Source organism: Mauremys reevesii, linkage group 1 (genome assembly GCF_016161935.1).
Source record: "Mauremys reevesii isolate NIE-2019 linkage group 1, ASM1616193v1, whole genome shotgun sequence".
Lineage (NCBI taxonomy): Eukaryota > Metazoa > Chordata > Testudines > Geoemydidae > Mauremys > Mauremys reevesii.
The window spans coordinates 310,834,310-310,850,521 of record NC_052623.1 but is presented as its reverse complement, the minus strand read 5'-3'; the positions used below and the strand labels follow the sequence as shown (position 1 = coordinate 310,850,521).

The 16,212-nt window shown below is 43.8% G+C and overlaps 1 protein-coding gene across 3 annotated transcripts in view; it reads right to left on the bottom strand.

Moving 5' to 3' along the window:
• ZNF277 (zinc finger protein 277) overlaps positions 1-16,212 on the bottom strand; it is an 86,492-nt gene that overhangs the window by 46,938 nt on the left and 23,342 nt on the right. For all 3 annotated transcript variants that reach the window (XM_039507054.1, XM_039507037.1, XM_039507045.1), the window contains exon 2: positions 6,699-6,897. In XM_039507054.1, the coding sequence (XP_039362988.1) occupies positions 6,699-6,897 (199 nt within the window). The remainder of the gene's footprint in view (positions 1-6,698; positions 6,898-16,212) is intronic.

Here is a 16,212-nt window from a genome sequence, read left to right as displayed (position 1 = left end):
GCAGAGCCAGTGGAGGGAGACCCTCTCTCTGTACCAGTGCTCACACAGCGAACGGGAGGAGAGGTGATGTGAGGAAGACAAGCAGGCGACTCAAACGCTGCTTGGACTAATGAGGGAGCAAACGGACACGCTCCGGCACCTTGTGCATGTTCTGCAGGACCGCAGGCAGGAGGACAGAGCCCCCCTGCCGTGTATCTGCAACCGCCCTCCCCCGCCACAAAGTCCCATACCCCCTCACCCAAAATAACCAGAAGGAGGGGCGCCAGGGGCCGTGTAAACTGTCACTGCACCCCAGCAGAGTGTTCAAGTACCCAAAAGCTCTTATACCCTAAATTTTGAGAAGTCCTTTCCTTCCCGCCTCACCCAAGCCCCTGTCCCAGTTTCATCCCCTAACTGTCTAGTTGATAATAAAAAATACTTTTCTGTTAATTACTGTTTCCGTCATGTTCTTTTAGAGGAGACTGTGTTTGAAGGGGGGGAAGGGGGTTGGTAATTGGACAGGACAATCACCTTTACCAGGGTACAGACACGGGGGCAGGATCAGCAGCAGGTCACACACACAGTGCAGTCAGTAGGCACCCTGGTCGGTATGGGAGGTGGTTTGCAGGTTCTGTGTGTGTGTGGGGGGGTACGTGACTTTGTAGCGGGGCATGGTGGTTACAGATCTCATGCAATGGTCCCTGTCCTGGACCACAGAGCCACGCAGCAGAGGAATCTGTATCCGTCCTCCCCCGCCGCAAGGCCACATAGCCCCCGCACACAGAGTCCCAAAAAGGAGGGATGGCAGGCTCCGTTAAAACAACCAGTCCGGCACTGCAGACTGCTCTGGGAGCAGGAGCCTGTCATTCCTCGAGTTTAGAGGCGGTCTTTACATCACCGCACACCCTACCCAGCACAGTCCGCGTCCCAGTTTCAACCCTTTAACGCAAAGTCATCAATAAAGAAACCTTTGTACAGTTACAGTGGAACATGTATTTTATTTTTAAACGTGTGTTGGAAGTGGGGGAAGCGGGGTGGACAGGATATGTAACTGCAGATGCTAGTCAACAGTAACTTGGTAAAGAAACGGGCAGGTTCAGCTTCTCTGTAAAGAAACTGAACAGTCACAGGTCACGCTGCTCGCTGGTACTTGAAGAGTTCCTTGTCGCTGTGCAAGGCGCCTGCATAGGGCTTCACGAGCCAGGGCATTAGCGGGTAGGCTGGGTCCCCGACGATCACTATAGGCATCTGCACATCCCCAAGAGTTATTTTGTGGTCTGGGAAGAAACTACCTTCCTGCAGGCATCTAAACAGAGCAGAGTTCCTGAAAACACGCACGTCATGAACTTTGCCTGGCCACCCGATGTTGATGTTGGTAAAACGTCCCCCATGGCCCACCAGTGCTCGCAGCACCATTGAAAAGTAGCCCTATTTCTCAGCAGCTGACTGTGGAAGAGGTGGATGATAAGGTGCGAGGAGTTGACAACGGCCATAACTGCAGCGGGCTCCGTGCTCGCAGTGCTGTGGCGCCCGCGCTGTCACTGAGCAGAAAAGTGCACGAACAGATTGCCCGCAGGCGCTTTCGGGGAGGGAGGGAGAGAGGGCGTGATTGATGGTTCAATGATGACAGTTACCCAAAACCACCCTCGACACATTTTTTCCCCCAGCATGCATTGGGGGAAAATCCCAGAATTCCAATGGGCAGCGGGGAGTGCGGGAACTGTGGGATAGCTTCCCACAGTGCACTGCTTCCAAAGTCGACGCTGGCCCCATTACTGTGGACTCACACAGTCGAATTAGTGTATTTAGTGTGGATACACAAATTCGACTTCATAAGGTCGATTCCACAAATTCGACTTAAGTTGATTCGAAATAGTCTTTAGTGTAGACATACCCTTAGTGTATGGCAGGCTAGTACAGGGTTGATGTATACTCCAGTCTGCCACGAACAAAGTATTTGTGTAAAGAAGCTCCAGGTCTCTCTGCTCTGAAACCGAAAGAACTTCCAAAATATCATAACCGCATCTCAATTTTAACAAAGAGATAATGAATGTCTCTACAAGAAATTTGGGACAAAAAAAAGAGACTCCACTCAGAGAAGATTTTTTTTTTGCAGAGAAACAAATTGAGGCCTGTAGCTAGGCTAACAGAAATAGAAATGCAGAAACATCCTTCCCCTGCCACCTGCCAAAAAACAAAAACAACAACCAGCCCTCCCCCCCAACTCTAACCACCCTCAACTGGGAAAGATTTCTCCAGAAAATCCTGCAACAATTACAATTAATGTTTTAGCTAGTTTAAACCAAGATTCTGTTATTATTTATTACTTGTATTACAGTAGGACTAACAAGCCCTAACCAAGATGAGGACCCCCATATGTTAGAAGTCCCTGTACAAACAGATAAAATACGGTCCTTGTTCCAAAAAGCTTACAGATGGGGAGGGAGGGGGGAATGAAAACTAGAACACTCTACCTGCTAGTTATTTGGAATTCTAAAATTAAACATGATCCTGAAAACACTTATATATGTGCTTAACTTTACTCATGAGGTGACTCAGTGGGACGACTCACGAGCATAATGTGTAAATGTGTGCAAGATCAAAGCCCAAGTTGTCAGTGGAAATTATATTCTGTTAAGTAGATTCTACGAATTTAAAAAAAAAATACGCATTGGTAAGTTAAAACATTTCAGATACAATTGTTGTAAGGATCAATTAAAATTTTTACAACTGAAAGACAGGAGAAAAATGTTTTTCTGTTTTTTTCAATTGTTTTATTTTGTGTATAGTCAAGTTTCCTTGTTGCCCTGAATAGTAATCTTCTAGGAGGAAATCTCCAGAGATTTGCAGGCTAAAATGCTGTGGACAAGAGGTCCCTCCAGCTCCCTCCTACCCCGGCAAGCCCTTTCAATAGCTAAAAAAGTCTAACCTCACAGGGTAGGCGTAACAGGGCTTATGCAGAACTGGAGATGGTACAGCAAGCAAGACAAAGCATGCTGCAAAGTTCTAGCTTCACCATTTCACATCCTGCTGCCACTTTCAATCAGGTTTGATTCCTTTCCACTTGCATTAGCAGAGAAGAGAATCTAAACAGCAATTTTCTAGAAAAGGTGATTTTAAATTACATTTCTGTTTAGCCAGAACAATCCCAACAGACCTTAATTAGCATTCCTTTAGTGAACACTTCTTTTTTTGTTTATATGGAGAAACTAGCATTATCTCCAAAGAAGACTGCATTCTTGCTCTCAGCATTAGAACGGAAACAAGTGCCATTATTTGATTTTAGCAATGTTAAGCTTACACTTCTGAACAAATGAATGATTCTTAGGGTTTTATGTGGCCTACTTTTCATTTCCCATGTTTCATCTTAATCTTTCACATTAAACCATGGTATTTAGACATAAATCACTGCTCTGTAAGTGAGCCTGATCACAAGAATCTAGAAGAGTGGGTATTGTGTAAGTGCCAAGACCTACTTTGTTTCAACTGGATAATTTACCTACTAAAATGCATCATTCCAACAAAACAAACAACAAAAGAGAGTATATAGGAGCCAGCCTGGTGGCCTAATACCACACACTGCCATGTGGCAGGGTAGCGTTCCAAGCAAGAAATTATTCACAAATCCACATCTAGATGTGTGAGCCAGCTGGGCCTGAGCTGGCTGCTGAGGAAAGAGCTGGGATGTCCAATGACGTAACTGTCTCAGTAACATGGATATGACAATACTGCATGGCACAGTCAAGGATAAAGTGGAAATTATATGGAACAATATAGGCCTAATTAGGGTAAATTGATATGACTTCTTAGGCCAGTGGTCTCCAACCTTTTTGTGGCCAGTAGCACATTCATGTTTTCAGAAGAGTGTGGCAGGCGCCAACAGTTTTTCAAGACTTATTTTGTATTTGTACATTAAATAATATGAAAAACATCATATTTAATATAACATAATATATGAATCCAGAGAGAAGAGAGAAGCCGGAGAGAAGCCGCGAGGACAAAGAACACCGGTGCCCACAGCCTGCAGTCCCGGAGTTCTCTGTCCCCAGCAGGCGCGGGACCACAGCTTCTCTCCGGCTTAAGCCACGGCCCTGCGCCTGCCTGGGACCGAGAACACCAGTGCCCACAGCCTGCAGTTCCGGAGTTCTCTGTCCCCAGCAGGCGCGGGGCCGCAACTTCTCTCCGGCTTAAGCCACAGCCCCGCACCTGCCAGGGACTGAGAACACCAGCGCCCGCAGCCTGAGTTCTCTGTTCCCATCAGGCGTGGGGCCGCGGCTTCTCTTTGGGGGGAGGGATAGCTCAGTGGTTTGAGCATTGGCCTGCTAAACCCAGGGTTGTGAGTTCAATCCTTGAGGGGGCCACTTAGGGATCTGGGGCAAAAAATTGGTCCTGCTAGTGAAGGCAGGGGGCTGGATTTGATGACCTTTCGAGGTCCCTTCCAGTTCTAGGAGATTGGTATATCTCCAATTATTAACTTATTACCTCTCCCCTGCTGGGCACTAGGCGGGCACACATAAATGCACCGGCGGGCGCCATGGCGCCCGCGGTCACCACGTTGGAGACCACAGTCTTAGGCAATCCTTCCATCACTGAATTCTAAATTACTCACACCTGAGAGAGAACAAGGCAAGCTAGAAAGTAGCCATGCAGAGATGGGAATAAGGCCTCAGAATGAAAGGAAGGTAGTCAAAAATAGAAAAAAGTAGATAGACCAGAATGTGTGTCTAACAAGGAAGCTGGTCCTTTAAATAAAATCAGGTCCAGCTCTCCTCCTCCAGTTCAGTTTGGTGCAATGAGGACAACGGAGGGGGAGGTGGTCCCTCAGAAGCTATACATGAGAGACAGCCCAAAGGCGAAAGAGAACATAGAGTCCAGAAAGAGAGAGTTCAGTACTCAGAGTCCGGAGAGGGAGCTCAGAAGAAGAGCAGAACTGGGCTGAGAGCTTCATAAGAACGGCCGTACTGGGTCAGACCAAAGGGACATCTAGCTCAGTATCCTGTCTTCCGACAGTGGACAATGCCAGGTGCCCCCAGAGGGAATGAACAGAACAAGTAATCATCAATTGATCCATCCCATCACCCATTCCCAGCACCTGGCAGACAGAGGCTCGGGACATCTCCCTGTCCATCCTGGCTAACAGCTATTGATGGACCTATCCTCCATGAATTTATCTAGTTCTTTTTTGAACCTTGTTATAGTCTTGGCCTTTGCAACATCCTCTGGAGTTCCACAGGTTGACTGTGTTCTGTGAAAAAATACTTCCTTTTGTTTTAAACCTGCTGCCTATTAATTTCATTTGGTGACTCCTAGTTCTTGTGTTATGAGAAGGAGTAAATAACACTTCCTTATTTATTTTCTCCACACCAGTCATGATTTTATAGACCTCTATCATATCCGCCCTTAGTCGTCTTTTTTCCAAGCTGAAAAGTCCCAGTCTTATTAATCTCTCCTCATATGGCAGACACCCCAGACCCCTAATCATTTTTGTTGCCCTTTTCTGAACTTTTCCAATTCCAATACATCTTTTTTGAGATGGGGCGACCACATGTGCATGTAGTATTCAAGATGGGGGGGGCACCATGGATTTATATAGAGGTGATATGATATTTTCTGTCTTCAGAGGGGATGCCTGAAAGAGGGAGTGGTGCGAGTTCCCTTGTTCAGCAGTGGAGCCAGATCAGGTGGGTGAAAGCAGAGGGCAACCAGTGTATGCGGGGGGTTCACCTACAAACTTCTCCAGGCCAGAGAGCCATGGCCAGAAAGGGCTGGAGGTTGACAGCAGCAGAGGGTGATGCCTGCTGGTTCTCTGAGTCAGGGAGCTGAAGCTAAAGGGTCAGAGAGGGCAGAAGGCTGGGGAATGATGGAGGGGTGAGTCTGCTGATGTCTCCGGGCAAGAGCTGATAACTGGGAAGGAAACATAGCAGAGAAACATCGCATAGCAGAGAGGGGCTGGGGTGAGATGTGGTGCAGAACATCAGAGCTGTACCTGAGAGCTGTAGGCACGATGCTGGAGCTGTATTTGATGTGTGGATGGACTGTTCAGATTGAAAAAGTGCATATAGAGGTTGGACTGGGCTGGGGAAACTGGACTATGGTTGTGGGACTTCCTGTAATAAATTTCTCTCTCTCAAAGGGCTATTTCTATTCTGAAAACTGGTGTGGAGATACTGGGGACTGCAGAAGACAGGAGAAAGCAAGGCAGACCCGCCTGTTCTGTCGTAGCCCACTACTGAAGGTGTGCCAGGAGGGCTGCCATACCACATAGGATAATGAATGTGGGCAGATGAAAGGACCACGGGAAGAGGGGAACTGTGAATGCGTAGAAGAGGGATACTGAGGCATCGGGCTCCTTGCAGGGCCCTTCCTGAGACCACGAGGGGACACCCTGGAGATATCAGCTCTTTGACACAGTGTGCTTTATGAAATGAACAGAGCTTGTCAATACAAGAAAATAACTTCATCTGAAGAAACTGACATTGCTTTTGATTAGCTGGACAACTGGTTTCTTGCCAGTTGGCAATTCCTATGTCCTAACTACCACTCACAATTACCTAGCCTTATGTTCTAAGTAACACACTATAAATAACATCAAACCAATACTGTTAGGTAGCAGTTTGCAAATGTCCCAAAAAAGTATAAAAAAGTTACATACCAGGGGATCTATGGTACACATCTTACTTACACATTTGCATCATCTATTTTAACTGAGAAAAATTTACCTTCTGAAATCTGCAACCAGCTTGACATCTGCTATGACAAGCTTGTGTTCAATAATCATGTGCTTCAGAAGTTGGTCTTGTTCTGCTCGCGGAGAACATTCTTCACAGAAAATACAAGGCACAGATGGAGACTCTTCCACAGCAGCTACACCACCTGGACTTTCTGGCAAAGACAGCGGCTCCAAAATACATTCACTATCTGAAGGAAACAAAAGCAAAAAAAAAAAAAAAAAATCTTTGTTGGACTGCAATTTCTCCTTAAATCTCCAAAATAAACCAACATTCTTTCAAAAACCTATTTTGTATGGATGACTCGTAAGCAGTGTACGTAGAATCAGGAGCAAGGGAAAAGAGCTTTTGTTGCTTTAACCTGGCTTCCTCCAACAATAGCAAGGAGCAAATTTATTAGCAAGGCCCCCAAAGGTTTCTTCCTCAAAGCCAGCCAATGGCTCCACTTCTAGAGTGGGTTGATGAGGCTTTGATAGCACAGGGGTACAAGCTCTAATTGTGATCCATGACTGACATTAAGGCAGGGTGTATGTGTCATGTAGTATGGTCTGGGTGATATGTGTGTTGGTTATTAGTGCAGGGAAGTTTCTTCCCAAAAGTTGGACCTACTTTATTTTCTCAGAAACTAGTCCACATGCTGGTGTGTGTTAGGATGACAAGGTAGGTGAGGTAATATCTTTTATTGGGACAACTTCTGTTAGTGTGAGAGATGAGCTTTCGAACGCTTCCTCAGGTCTGTGTTAGGTTCATCACCCTGATAATAAAAGGTTAAATTGTGTAGAGTGGGCTGTTGTTGCATATGGATTTATCCCTGTTAGTACAGATCATCTCTTGTTTACAGGAACCTTTATCACTCACTCACTTTTGTACGATTATATAAATAATTTGCCTTATGCCACCAGGCATCTGTTAGTTTGACTGTCAAAACGTTTCTTGTCACACAGACGTGGTTCTTTCTCATGGAGAGGCCTCCACTGGAGGAGCTGGATCCGCTGAAACGTTTCTCAGCTATGCATGGGCTGGGAAAGGAGCTGTTATGACCCATATATCAAGGCATCACTATTTCCAGTGGCCCAGTTTTGTACAATAGTGAATGGGAACAAGAGTACAGTTAATCATTTATTCAGGGCTAAGTCAATAACTGACCACCTTCTGGCTCATGGCTGTTTGGAGTTCATGGATTGCCCTCAGTAGGTGGATGGGCTGGACCTGAAGCAGGGCTGCCTCTTCTCCCTGTCCCACAACAGATTAGTGATGTGCCGTGCGGCCAGCATGCCCAAAATTTGTCATCAGTGGGATGATGGTCCAGATCCGTCGCTGGTGTAAATAAGCGTGCCTTCACAGAAGCCTGATATACAGCAACTGAGGCCTATACCAGCGGTCCCTATGAGTTTAACTCAATAAAGGGCATCTCAGTAAGTTCCACTGGCTTGGAACTAATAAAACTGTGGCACTAATTTTCCAAAGAAATCTTCATGACAGAAGAACACCAGTTTCAAAGATACACAGACCGTAGGCTTTAAGCACATGAACATTAGAAAGCAAAGCTAAGTAAATCAGACACAGCTCCTGTGTTCTGGCAAAATCAAGCAGTCGTCTTGACACGTTTGGCATGTAGCCAACTTCACAACTTGTTCAGCTGGATGGGTGGGGGAAAGAGGGAACAAACCATTTTCTCTTTGTGATTCACACTACTGCAGGAACAGCACACTGGAAAATGATGCAGCTGCATTTGTGAAGCTCTCTTGATGATTCAGAAATTAATAGATGTATTTATCTCAAAGAAATCTTGCTTTAACCCAGCACTTTACTCTTACATAATACAGAGCACCTTTTATCTGAAAAACTCCAGGCGGATTGGAGAAGTGTAATTAACAAGACTAATAATACTTCCTGATGACATGAGAGAAGGTCCCTTAGGCATATGAGTGACAAATTTTGGCCTGCACAATAAATAGCTAGTGACTGAATAATCCTAAAGTAAATTGGAATCTGGGATTGTGGACAATCTGTCTTTTAGTAATGGCAAACTAGCAAGAGTTTATATTTTGCTTTTATTTATTTTTTTCTGACTCATGATGTTCAAGAAGCCCAAACTTTCTGGAAATGCACCAACAAGTTTGGCTGAAGAAAGACTGATAGTCAATATGCACTGAATTCAGCTCCCATGATAAAAAAATTTCTGTGCTGTTTGGTTATAAGCATGCAAACACACACACTATAACAGGGATCGGCAACCTTTGAGATGCGGCCCGTCACAGAAATCCGCTGGCGGGCCCAGACGGTTTGTTTACCTGCAGCGTCTGCAGGCTCGGCCGATCGCAGCTCCCACTGGCCGCGGTTCCAGGCCAATGGGGGCTGTGGGAAGCAGTGCTAGCCACTGCTTCCCGCATCCTCCATTGGCCTGGAACGGTGAACCACGGCCAGTGGGAGCTGCGATCAGCCAGACCTGCGGATGCTGCAGGTAAACAAACCGTCCCGGACTGCCAGCGGATTTCCCTGACAGGCCCTGTGCCAAAGGTTGCTGATCTCTGCACTATAACATCCCTAGGAGCAACAGCATAACTAACCTAATTCTATTTTGAAGTAATAATAAGAAAGAAACTTTGACTATAATTTCAGTGCGTGTCAGCCCATTTCCTCCTCATCCTCCCCAATCTATTTCATAGCTGAGTTGGAGCAGTACCAATGTTTTCGTTTTGTAGTTTTCATTCCTTTAGGGACAATAGTGGCTACATTAAAGGGAGTAGCATTTCTCATTTGCTCTCTGTGTGTTTATCTGCCCTTTCTGGCTCTGCAGACTAACAAGCAATAGGCTCTGCTTTCCTGACCAAAATAGTGATTCTACCTGCAGCATGAAAGTTTCTAAGGCTTGTGAATCCTTATAGTAACTATTGTATTATAGCCTGCAAAATCAGTGAACTGTTTCTGTGGAGGAAAGCAGAGCAATTCCATTTTCTCTGCAGCTGCTGATTCTCACTGATGCCAATAGAGCTAAAGAAAATAGTCTGTCAACCAGTTAATTTGTATCTAGGGTGGGCAGACTACTGATTTGTTCTCTTCTGAGTTGGACCTGTTGGAATGCCCTATTTCAACAGCATGGCCATTTATTTATCTGTACTCTTAATCTGATCAACTCCATCACAAGAAACCTGTTTAAAAAGATACATTAGCATGGCGGGGGGAGAGAGAGCGCTCTTGACATGGACAAGGAACTGACCTCCTTACTGAGGACCAGGGGTACTTGTGAGTGGCAGGAGGAATATGCTCAGTGCTCACCCTACCACAGCTCCTGCATCTGTCTGCCTTTACCAAGGGGTGTGGCCTCAAGGGGGAAGAAGGAGGAGCAGGGTGGTGGGGCCCCAAGCGGAGGGTCGGAGTTCCGGCTTGCGGGGGCTCCCCAATTGGCTGAGGCCCCTAGGCTCGTTTGGTAATCCGCCACTGGAAGGAGGTGATAGTTTGGGTTTGGTTTTCCTTGAGCAAAGCTATATAGAATAAACGAACCTGAGCTGCAAATGGTGCAACAGATGTAAGAAAGTTTATTCATTTTCCTTACTGGAACATTTTTAGTTCCAATCATGCTAACTAAATGCCATTATGCAGATAAAAGAAAACGATCACCTATTACAGTATATGGGTGTTTTATATCAAGTGTTCCAGACAAGGTATTCTGCCTGTGTCCTCCCACACTAAATTATCAGCGATACCGAGGATATTACAATCAGGTGATTTTATGGCTGATACAGTAGATGTGAAATAATAGTAGAACACAGGCAAGGATTCGGTGCTCAAAAGAACATCAGCTGCAAGTGGTAAAGTCTTTAAGCATTTTCTACTTATTTGTCAGTTAAAGAATGTTTTCCCTAGGAGATTATCAGACATACAAAGGAAAGCAAAACATGGCAAGGTTAAAGTGTTCTCCCCCATTGGAAACACACAACATATCCTTCCATATACGGAGTCTACTCTTCTTGGCCTGCGTAACACAATAGGAGCAGTCCATGCACACAGGGCTTGACTCTAGATCACAAGTGTATGCTGCAGTTCTGTGGCTAATTCTTACGCGGTTACACCATTCTGCTTCTCCATTAGTTTTTACTCATGAAGTGCATAAGTGTGCACACCAGCAGCTTTAGCTAATGGGAGCAGCCAAAGATACTGGAGCAGCCACACTCCTTTCAGAGCTTACACACCAAGCCTGATTCTCCACGGTGTGGTCATTTAGACCTGTGCAAACTGAGCGTAAAACACTGCCACTGGTGTGCACAGAGTGCCTAATTCAGCTCTGGTAGTGATTTATACCTAATTGCTCAAGGGTAAAAGGTCAGATGAGGAGCAAGAGAGTAAAGCATCAGATTCTTTGGCTCCCGATTACTGAAAAATGGCTTACTTTCCCATTTTTATCATATAATTATAAAATCAATTGGAATATAAATATTGTACTTGCATTTCAGTGTCTAGTATATAGTGCAGTATAAACAAGTCATTATCTGTATGAAATTTTAGTTTCTACTGACTTTGCTAGTGCTTTTTATGTAGTCTGTTGTAAGCCTAGGCAAATATCTAGAGGAGCTGATGTACTCCCTGGAAGACCTCTGCGTACAGAGGTATGTACGCCCCTGGTTAAGAACCACTGACTAGATGATCGCAATGGTACCTTCTGGTCTTCCAGTCTATGAACTACCATTTCACCTACTTTGCACAAAGGGGAGATAATCATCTCAGAAGCATAGAGTGGGTGCAATTCATTTGGGGTAAGGTTTAGCAAACACTTCATGGAAGTCCAGATGATTCCATTGCAGTGCACAATGCGTAGCCTACTCAGTGTTTATCTAGACTTCAGTTTTCAATCACGTTAGTTAACGTGTTAACTAGCAGTTAGCTAACACAATTGTAAGGTCTAGTATTCACAAATGTTTGTTACAGGACACACATCTGTAGCTTAGAGAACATTATTAGAAACAAACATTTGAGTCCTGGAACAAAAGTTTGTGAAGTGTCTATATCTGAAGTTACAGACACATGTTAACTTATGTTAGAACAGCACTAAAAAAGTCAAGTCTGGAGAAAATCCAAGAACATGAACCTCACCTATAAGCTTCAACATAAATTATAAAAAACTCATTTTTTAGGTTTAATGTCAATATTTTCTGATTTCTGGTACAACAAGGTTTTAGGTTTAAGTTTATATTATGTAAATAGAGCTGTACAGTATATATTTATAAACCCTCTGTGTGACAACACAAGTATAATGAAACCAAATAAGAACATCTGCTGGAATGTTTAGTGTCTTTCTAATTAAATTCAGCAGTTGAATGAATCAATTCATTAGCAACAAGCCTGGTTTATTATCTCATTAATACAGCTGGTTAATATCATGAGATTAGCAGGAACTTGAAATGACCCAAAATAAAAACTAATGCAACAAAAGACACAGGCAAATAAATGGAGTTACCACAATGGGCACAAGGTAAGAGCAGAGGAAAACAAAAACAACAAAAAAATCCCAGACTCATTAAACAGCCTCTCCCCCCAAAACTACCACCTCACATAAGAGCAACAGACATCTTTCTATATAGTGAGAGAATATTAATGTCTTTGTCATTGTGAGCAAAAGTATATTAATCTAGATACTTAAATAAATTCCCTAAAGTAAGTTGGCACCAAATGCAAACCTATGCATAGACACTCTTCTAGAAATAGCTACATTAAAAGCTTTAATAGAAGGAACGGAAAACATCCAAAATCTATAATAGGTTAGCAAACACATTGGCTCTACACATGTCTTATACATATTACAACTTCTCTCTGCTGCTGACTTGCTAATACTGAACTAGTTTACTGGCGCAGCAACATTCTTACATTTAATTTATAGTGATACCCTTGGAAGAGTTTTTCCATTTGTTATCGGATTTCTCTTTTGTTTTACAGAGTATGAAAGATGATTAACAACTGGCCAACTGTATTTACAACTAATTACACATACAACATGCTATTCCCCCTCCATCCAAATAGCACATCAAAAACATGTTCTCAGTGAAAGAAGAATCACAATACACAGAACAATTACCCAGTTTTCTATTGAAAAAGCTCAAGCACTCCTATTAACTTGAATTACCATTCAGTCTTAGTTCATGAAGGATTATTTGGCCATTATTTCTGCTCATTAAAACACTATCAATGATACATGGGAGTTAGTTAAAATGTCCATGTGCTCTAGGAGACAACACATCTCCAAGCTTCCCCAAGATCAATCAGCCTCTACCCTCTAGTCTACAGCATTTCATTGAATGCAAATTAGTACTTCAAAAGATTACTTCATCCTACAGCTAAACCTTGTCAGTTTTATAGAAATCGTATATAGTCTGGAGCATCCACAGCCCAATAGGAGACTTCGTACCAGTCATAATCAGATAGGTTTAAGAAGAGCAATAAGTCACCAAATCCTGATATCTCAGGAAAGAGTTTCCATATAGCAGGTCTCTGCTGGGAGCTGAAAGTAACAGAAATACAACTGTGTTTAATAGCCATATTTAACAGGGCTGCTCTGTCGGGGAGCTTAACATGTTGCAGTTTCATTAGCATTAACAAGTGTTGCTATGGGTACCAGAGTGGAGGCATCAGAAAACAAGTGAATGGAAGAGGTGGAAAACTGATTAATAAAAATCTTAAGTGTTAGAAGTAAATAAAACAAAACCAACGTGCCCGCCAATAAGACCATATTTAAAACATAAATGATATTTATTAATGTCACTGCCTAGTTTGTTGACTTGCATATGCCAATGAATGTCATAATTTTTTCTTTTTAATTAAAAAAAATCATCTACCTCAACAAAGACAAAAGATACATGGCAAAACAAAATACCATGGGATCTCTTAAGATTGTATATATTATGTACCTATTTCAACCTTAAATGAAACTGACAAATACTTCTTTAAAAAAATATTGTTATGAGCACAACTGTAATCAATACACAAACATCCCCATTCTTCCATTTATAGTATATTAAATACTTCTATAGACAGAAATTATGTGCAAATCTGGAGTGCCATAAGTCCACTAACATCAATGTAGTTACTAAGGGTTTACACTAATGTAGCTAAGCAGAGAAACTGATCCCTAGAGAGCAAACCGGAAACAATGCTAAACTGCTCTCAATAAATCTGGAGTAATGCTACTGTATTCAGCGGAGTTACTCTGGTTTTACACCATCATGACTGTGGAGAATAAAACCCACATCAGTTAAATGTTCAAAGTATTAATAATCTAGTACTGATATTTAAGAGACATTTACACTGGAAGAAATTAAGATGTATTGTACTCAGAACACATCCTCCTATTTTAAAATAAGATTCTCTTTCCTGTTTTTCTAATTATCAAAGATATTTGTGTTTAAAAACTTTCTCCTTTCATAGCTCCAAAGTCATAGTGCAAAATGTGCCATGACAAATCATTTCTAAACACAATATACTGTTGTACCATCTATCACAGTTCAGAACACGTGAACCTGTATTCCCCCTCCGTAGTTCAGCAAGGGGCACCCAATTTCAGGCTTCTAGCTTCCCTCTCCCCATCACTTCTGTTGGGTAGAGACACACATCTCTCTTCCACTCCTGACAAGGGTATTTCCAGGATGCAAAGCTCCCTGCCTACATCTATGATTATGAATATCCCAGCAAATCAGACTGTCTCAGCAGGCCTGCTTTGCTTACCTTCCTCAGAGGCTATAAACAGCATAATTGCCCACAGTTAAATTACCACACAGCTCTTTCTAACCAAGCACATTTAATCTTAAATTAAAAAGCATTATACGTAAAACAATAAAAGAACCTACACACATACTAATAAGCTTACCAGAGATCAGCCCAACTCCAACAATGGCTCTGGCAGGTAAAGTCCTTAAACCTCACCAATCCTGTGGTCAGACATTCATAACCGCCTTGGCTCAGGACAAGCATACTCATGACAAGTTTAGTCTCTCTTTGTACAGCCTGGGCCTTTGATCTGAGACTAGGTACACGGGATCTCTTCTCAGGGGATAGCTTCCAAAGGCTGGGTTTTTCCATAACTGGAGAAGTTATATTTGCATACACATCCCTCTAGAGATTTCCTAGGAAATCCAATTTCAAAGTTTACATTGTTTCAAACAACCTTTTGAAGCTCATAACATTTCCCAGGGTTTACATTAGACAGCTCTCTCCCCTTCAGACCTTACATACAGTTCCACAATAATACATTCACATTTATCTTTTTAATACAACAAACGCCTAAAGATACTTAAGTGAAACCATGCTGAATTAAGTTCAAATCAATAAATGTGATGCCCAGTGGCTGAGGCGAGCTAAGGGGCAGTACAGTCAAGCATGTGCAGATGGTTGGATAGCCGGCAGGTAAAGCTGTATCAGAGGCAGTCCAGGGCAAGGGTCAGAATTCTCACTAGGATCAGTAGCCAGAAGATCCAATCCAAGGGTGCAGGTCATTTGGTTGGGGAAGGAAAGTCAGGCAAGGTGGCAAGAAATGCTAAGGTTATGTACCCATTAATTAAGAGTTGCACAGCCCTGAGCAGGTCATCTGCATAGGAGTGAATATGTCCCCCTCCACTGAATAGTCAAAATGAACAGCTCACCCAACATGAAACAATTATTTGTTCAGAATATTGAACAAGTACTTACAAATGTACAAATTCTTGTATGGGGAGCAACGAGTAGGCAATGGGCGGTTGCTCAGACAGCTCTCTCTTCCTGTTGGAGTGTTTTTAGTCCAGACACCCAATGAGAGTGCTGCCTGTCCATCAAATCAGGGCCCGGGGTGTGGTTGCGGTGGGTCTTTAACACTAGGGGGAGCAGTGCCATGGCACAGCAGCTAAGGATGCTGCTTAAGAACCTGTTAGGCCTGGGTTTAATACTGGGGTCCTGACAATAAGGTTTGTCCAGGAAATTGCTATATCTGTCACATCAACACAGGATCACCACTTCACTTCCAGGACCAGTGCAAGGGATGGGCATTGAGAGCAGCTGCCCTGGTGTTAATGGGGGGCGAGAGGGAAGAGTGCCAAATCCCCAGGAAGAGTCATTGCTGCCATTCAGGTCATGGGAGGGAGCAGGCAATGAAATGCAGCATCTCTTGGCCCTTACCATGCACTTACCTGGCTCAGGCAACCACTCTCCATCCCTGCCTACACAGAGCAAGCCCATCAGGACAGCACAGCAAGGCAGCTAGGTGGGAGGAGAGTACTGCTCAGGGACAGGGGGAGGGGGAGAGCCCAAATGGATGGGAGGGAAGAGTAGTACTGTTGTAGGGCAGGAAAGGCAGGTGGAGACTGTGTTCCAGTTATTTTTAAGGGGCAGACAGCCCCTCCCACAGCCCCAGAGGCACAGGAGAGAGTGGGGCTGGTAAGAGTTGGGCTCTAACAGCTGGCTAGTCAGGGTCACAGAAGGCCATGACTCCTCTCTCAAAGCCTGGGGCAACATTCCTCACTGAAACACCTGCTGCCACCGTGCCTCT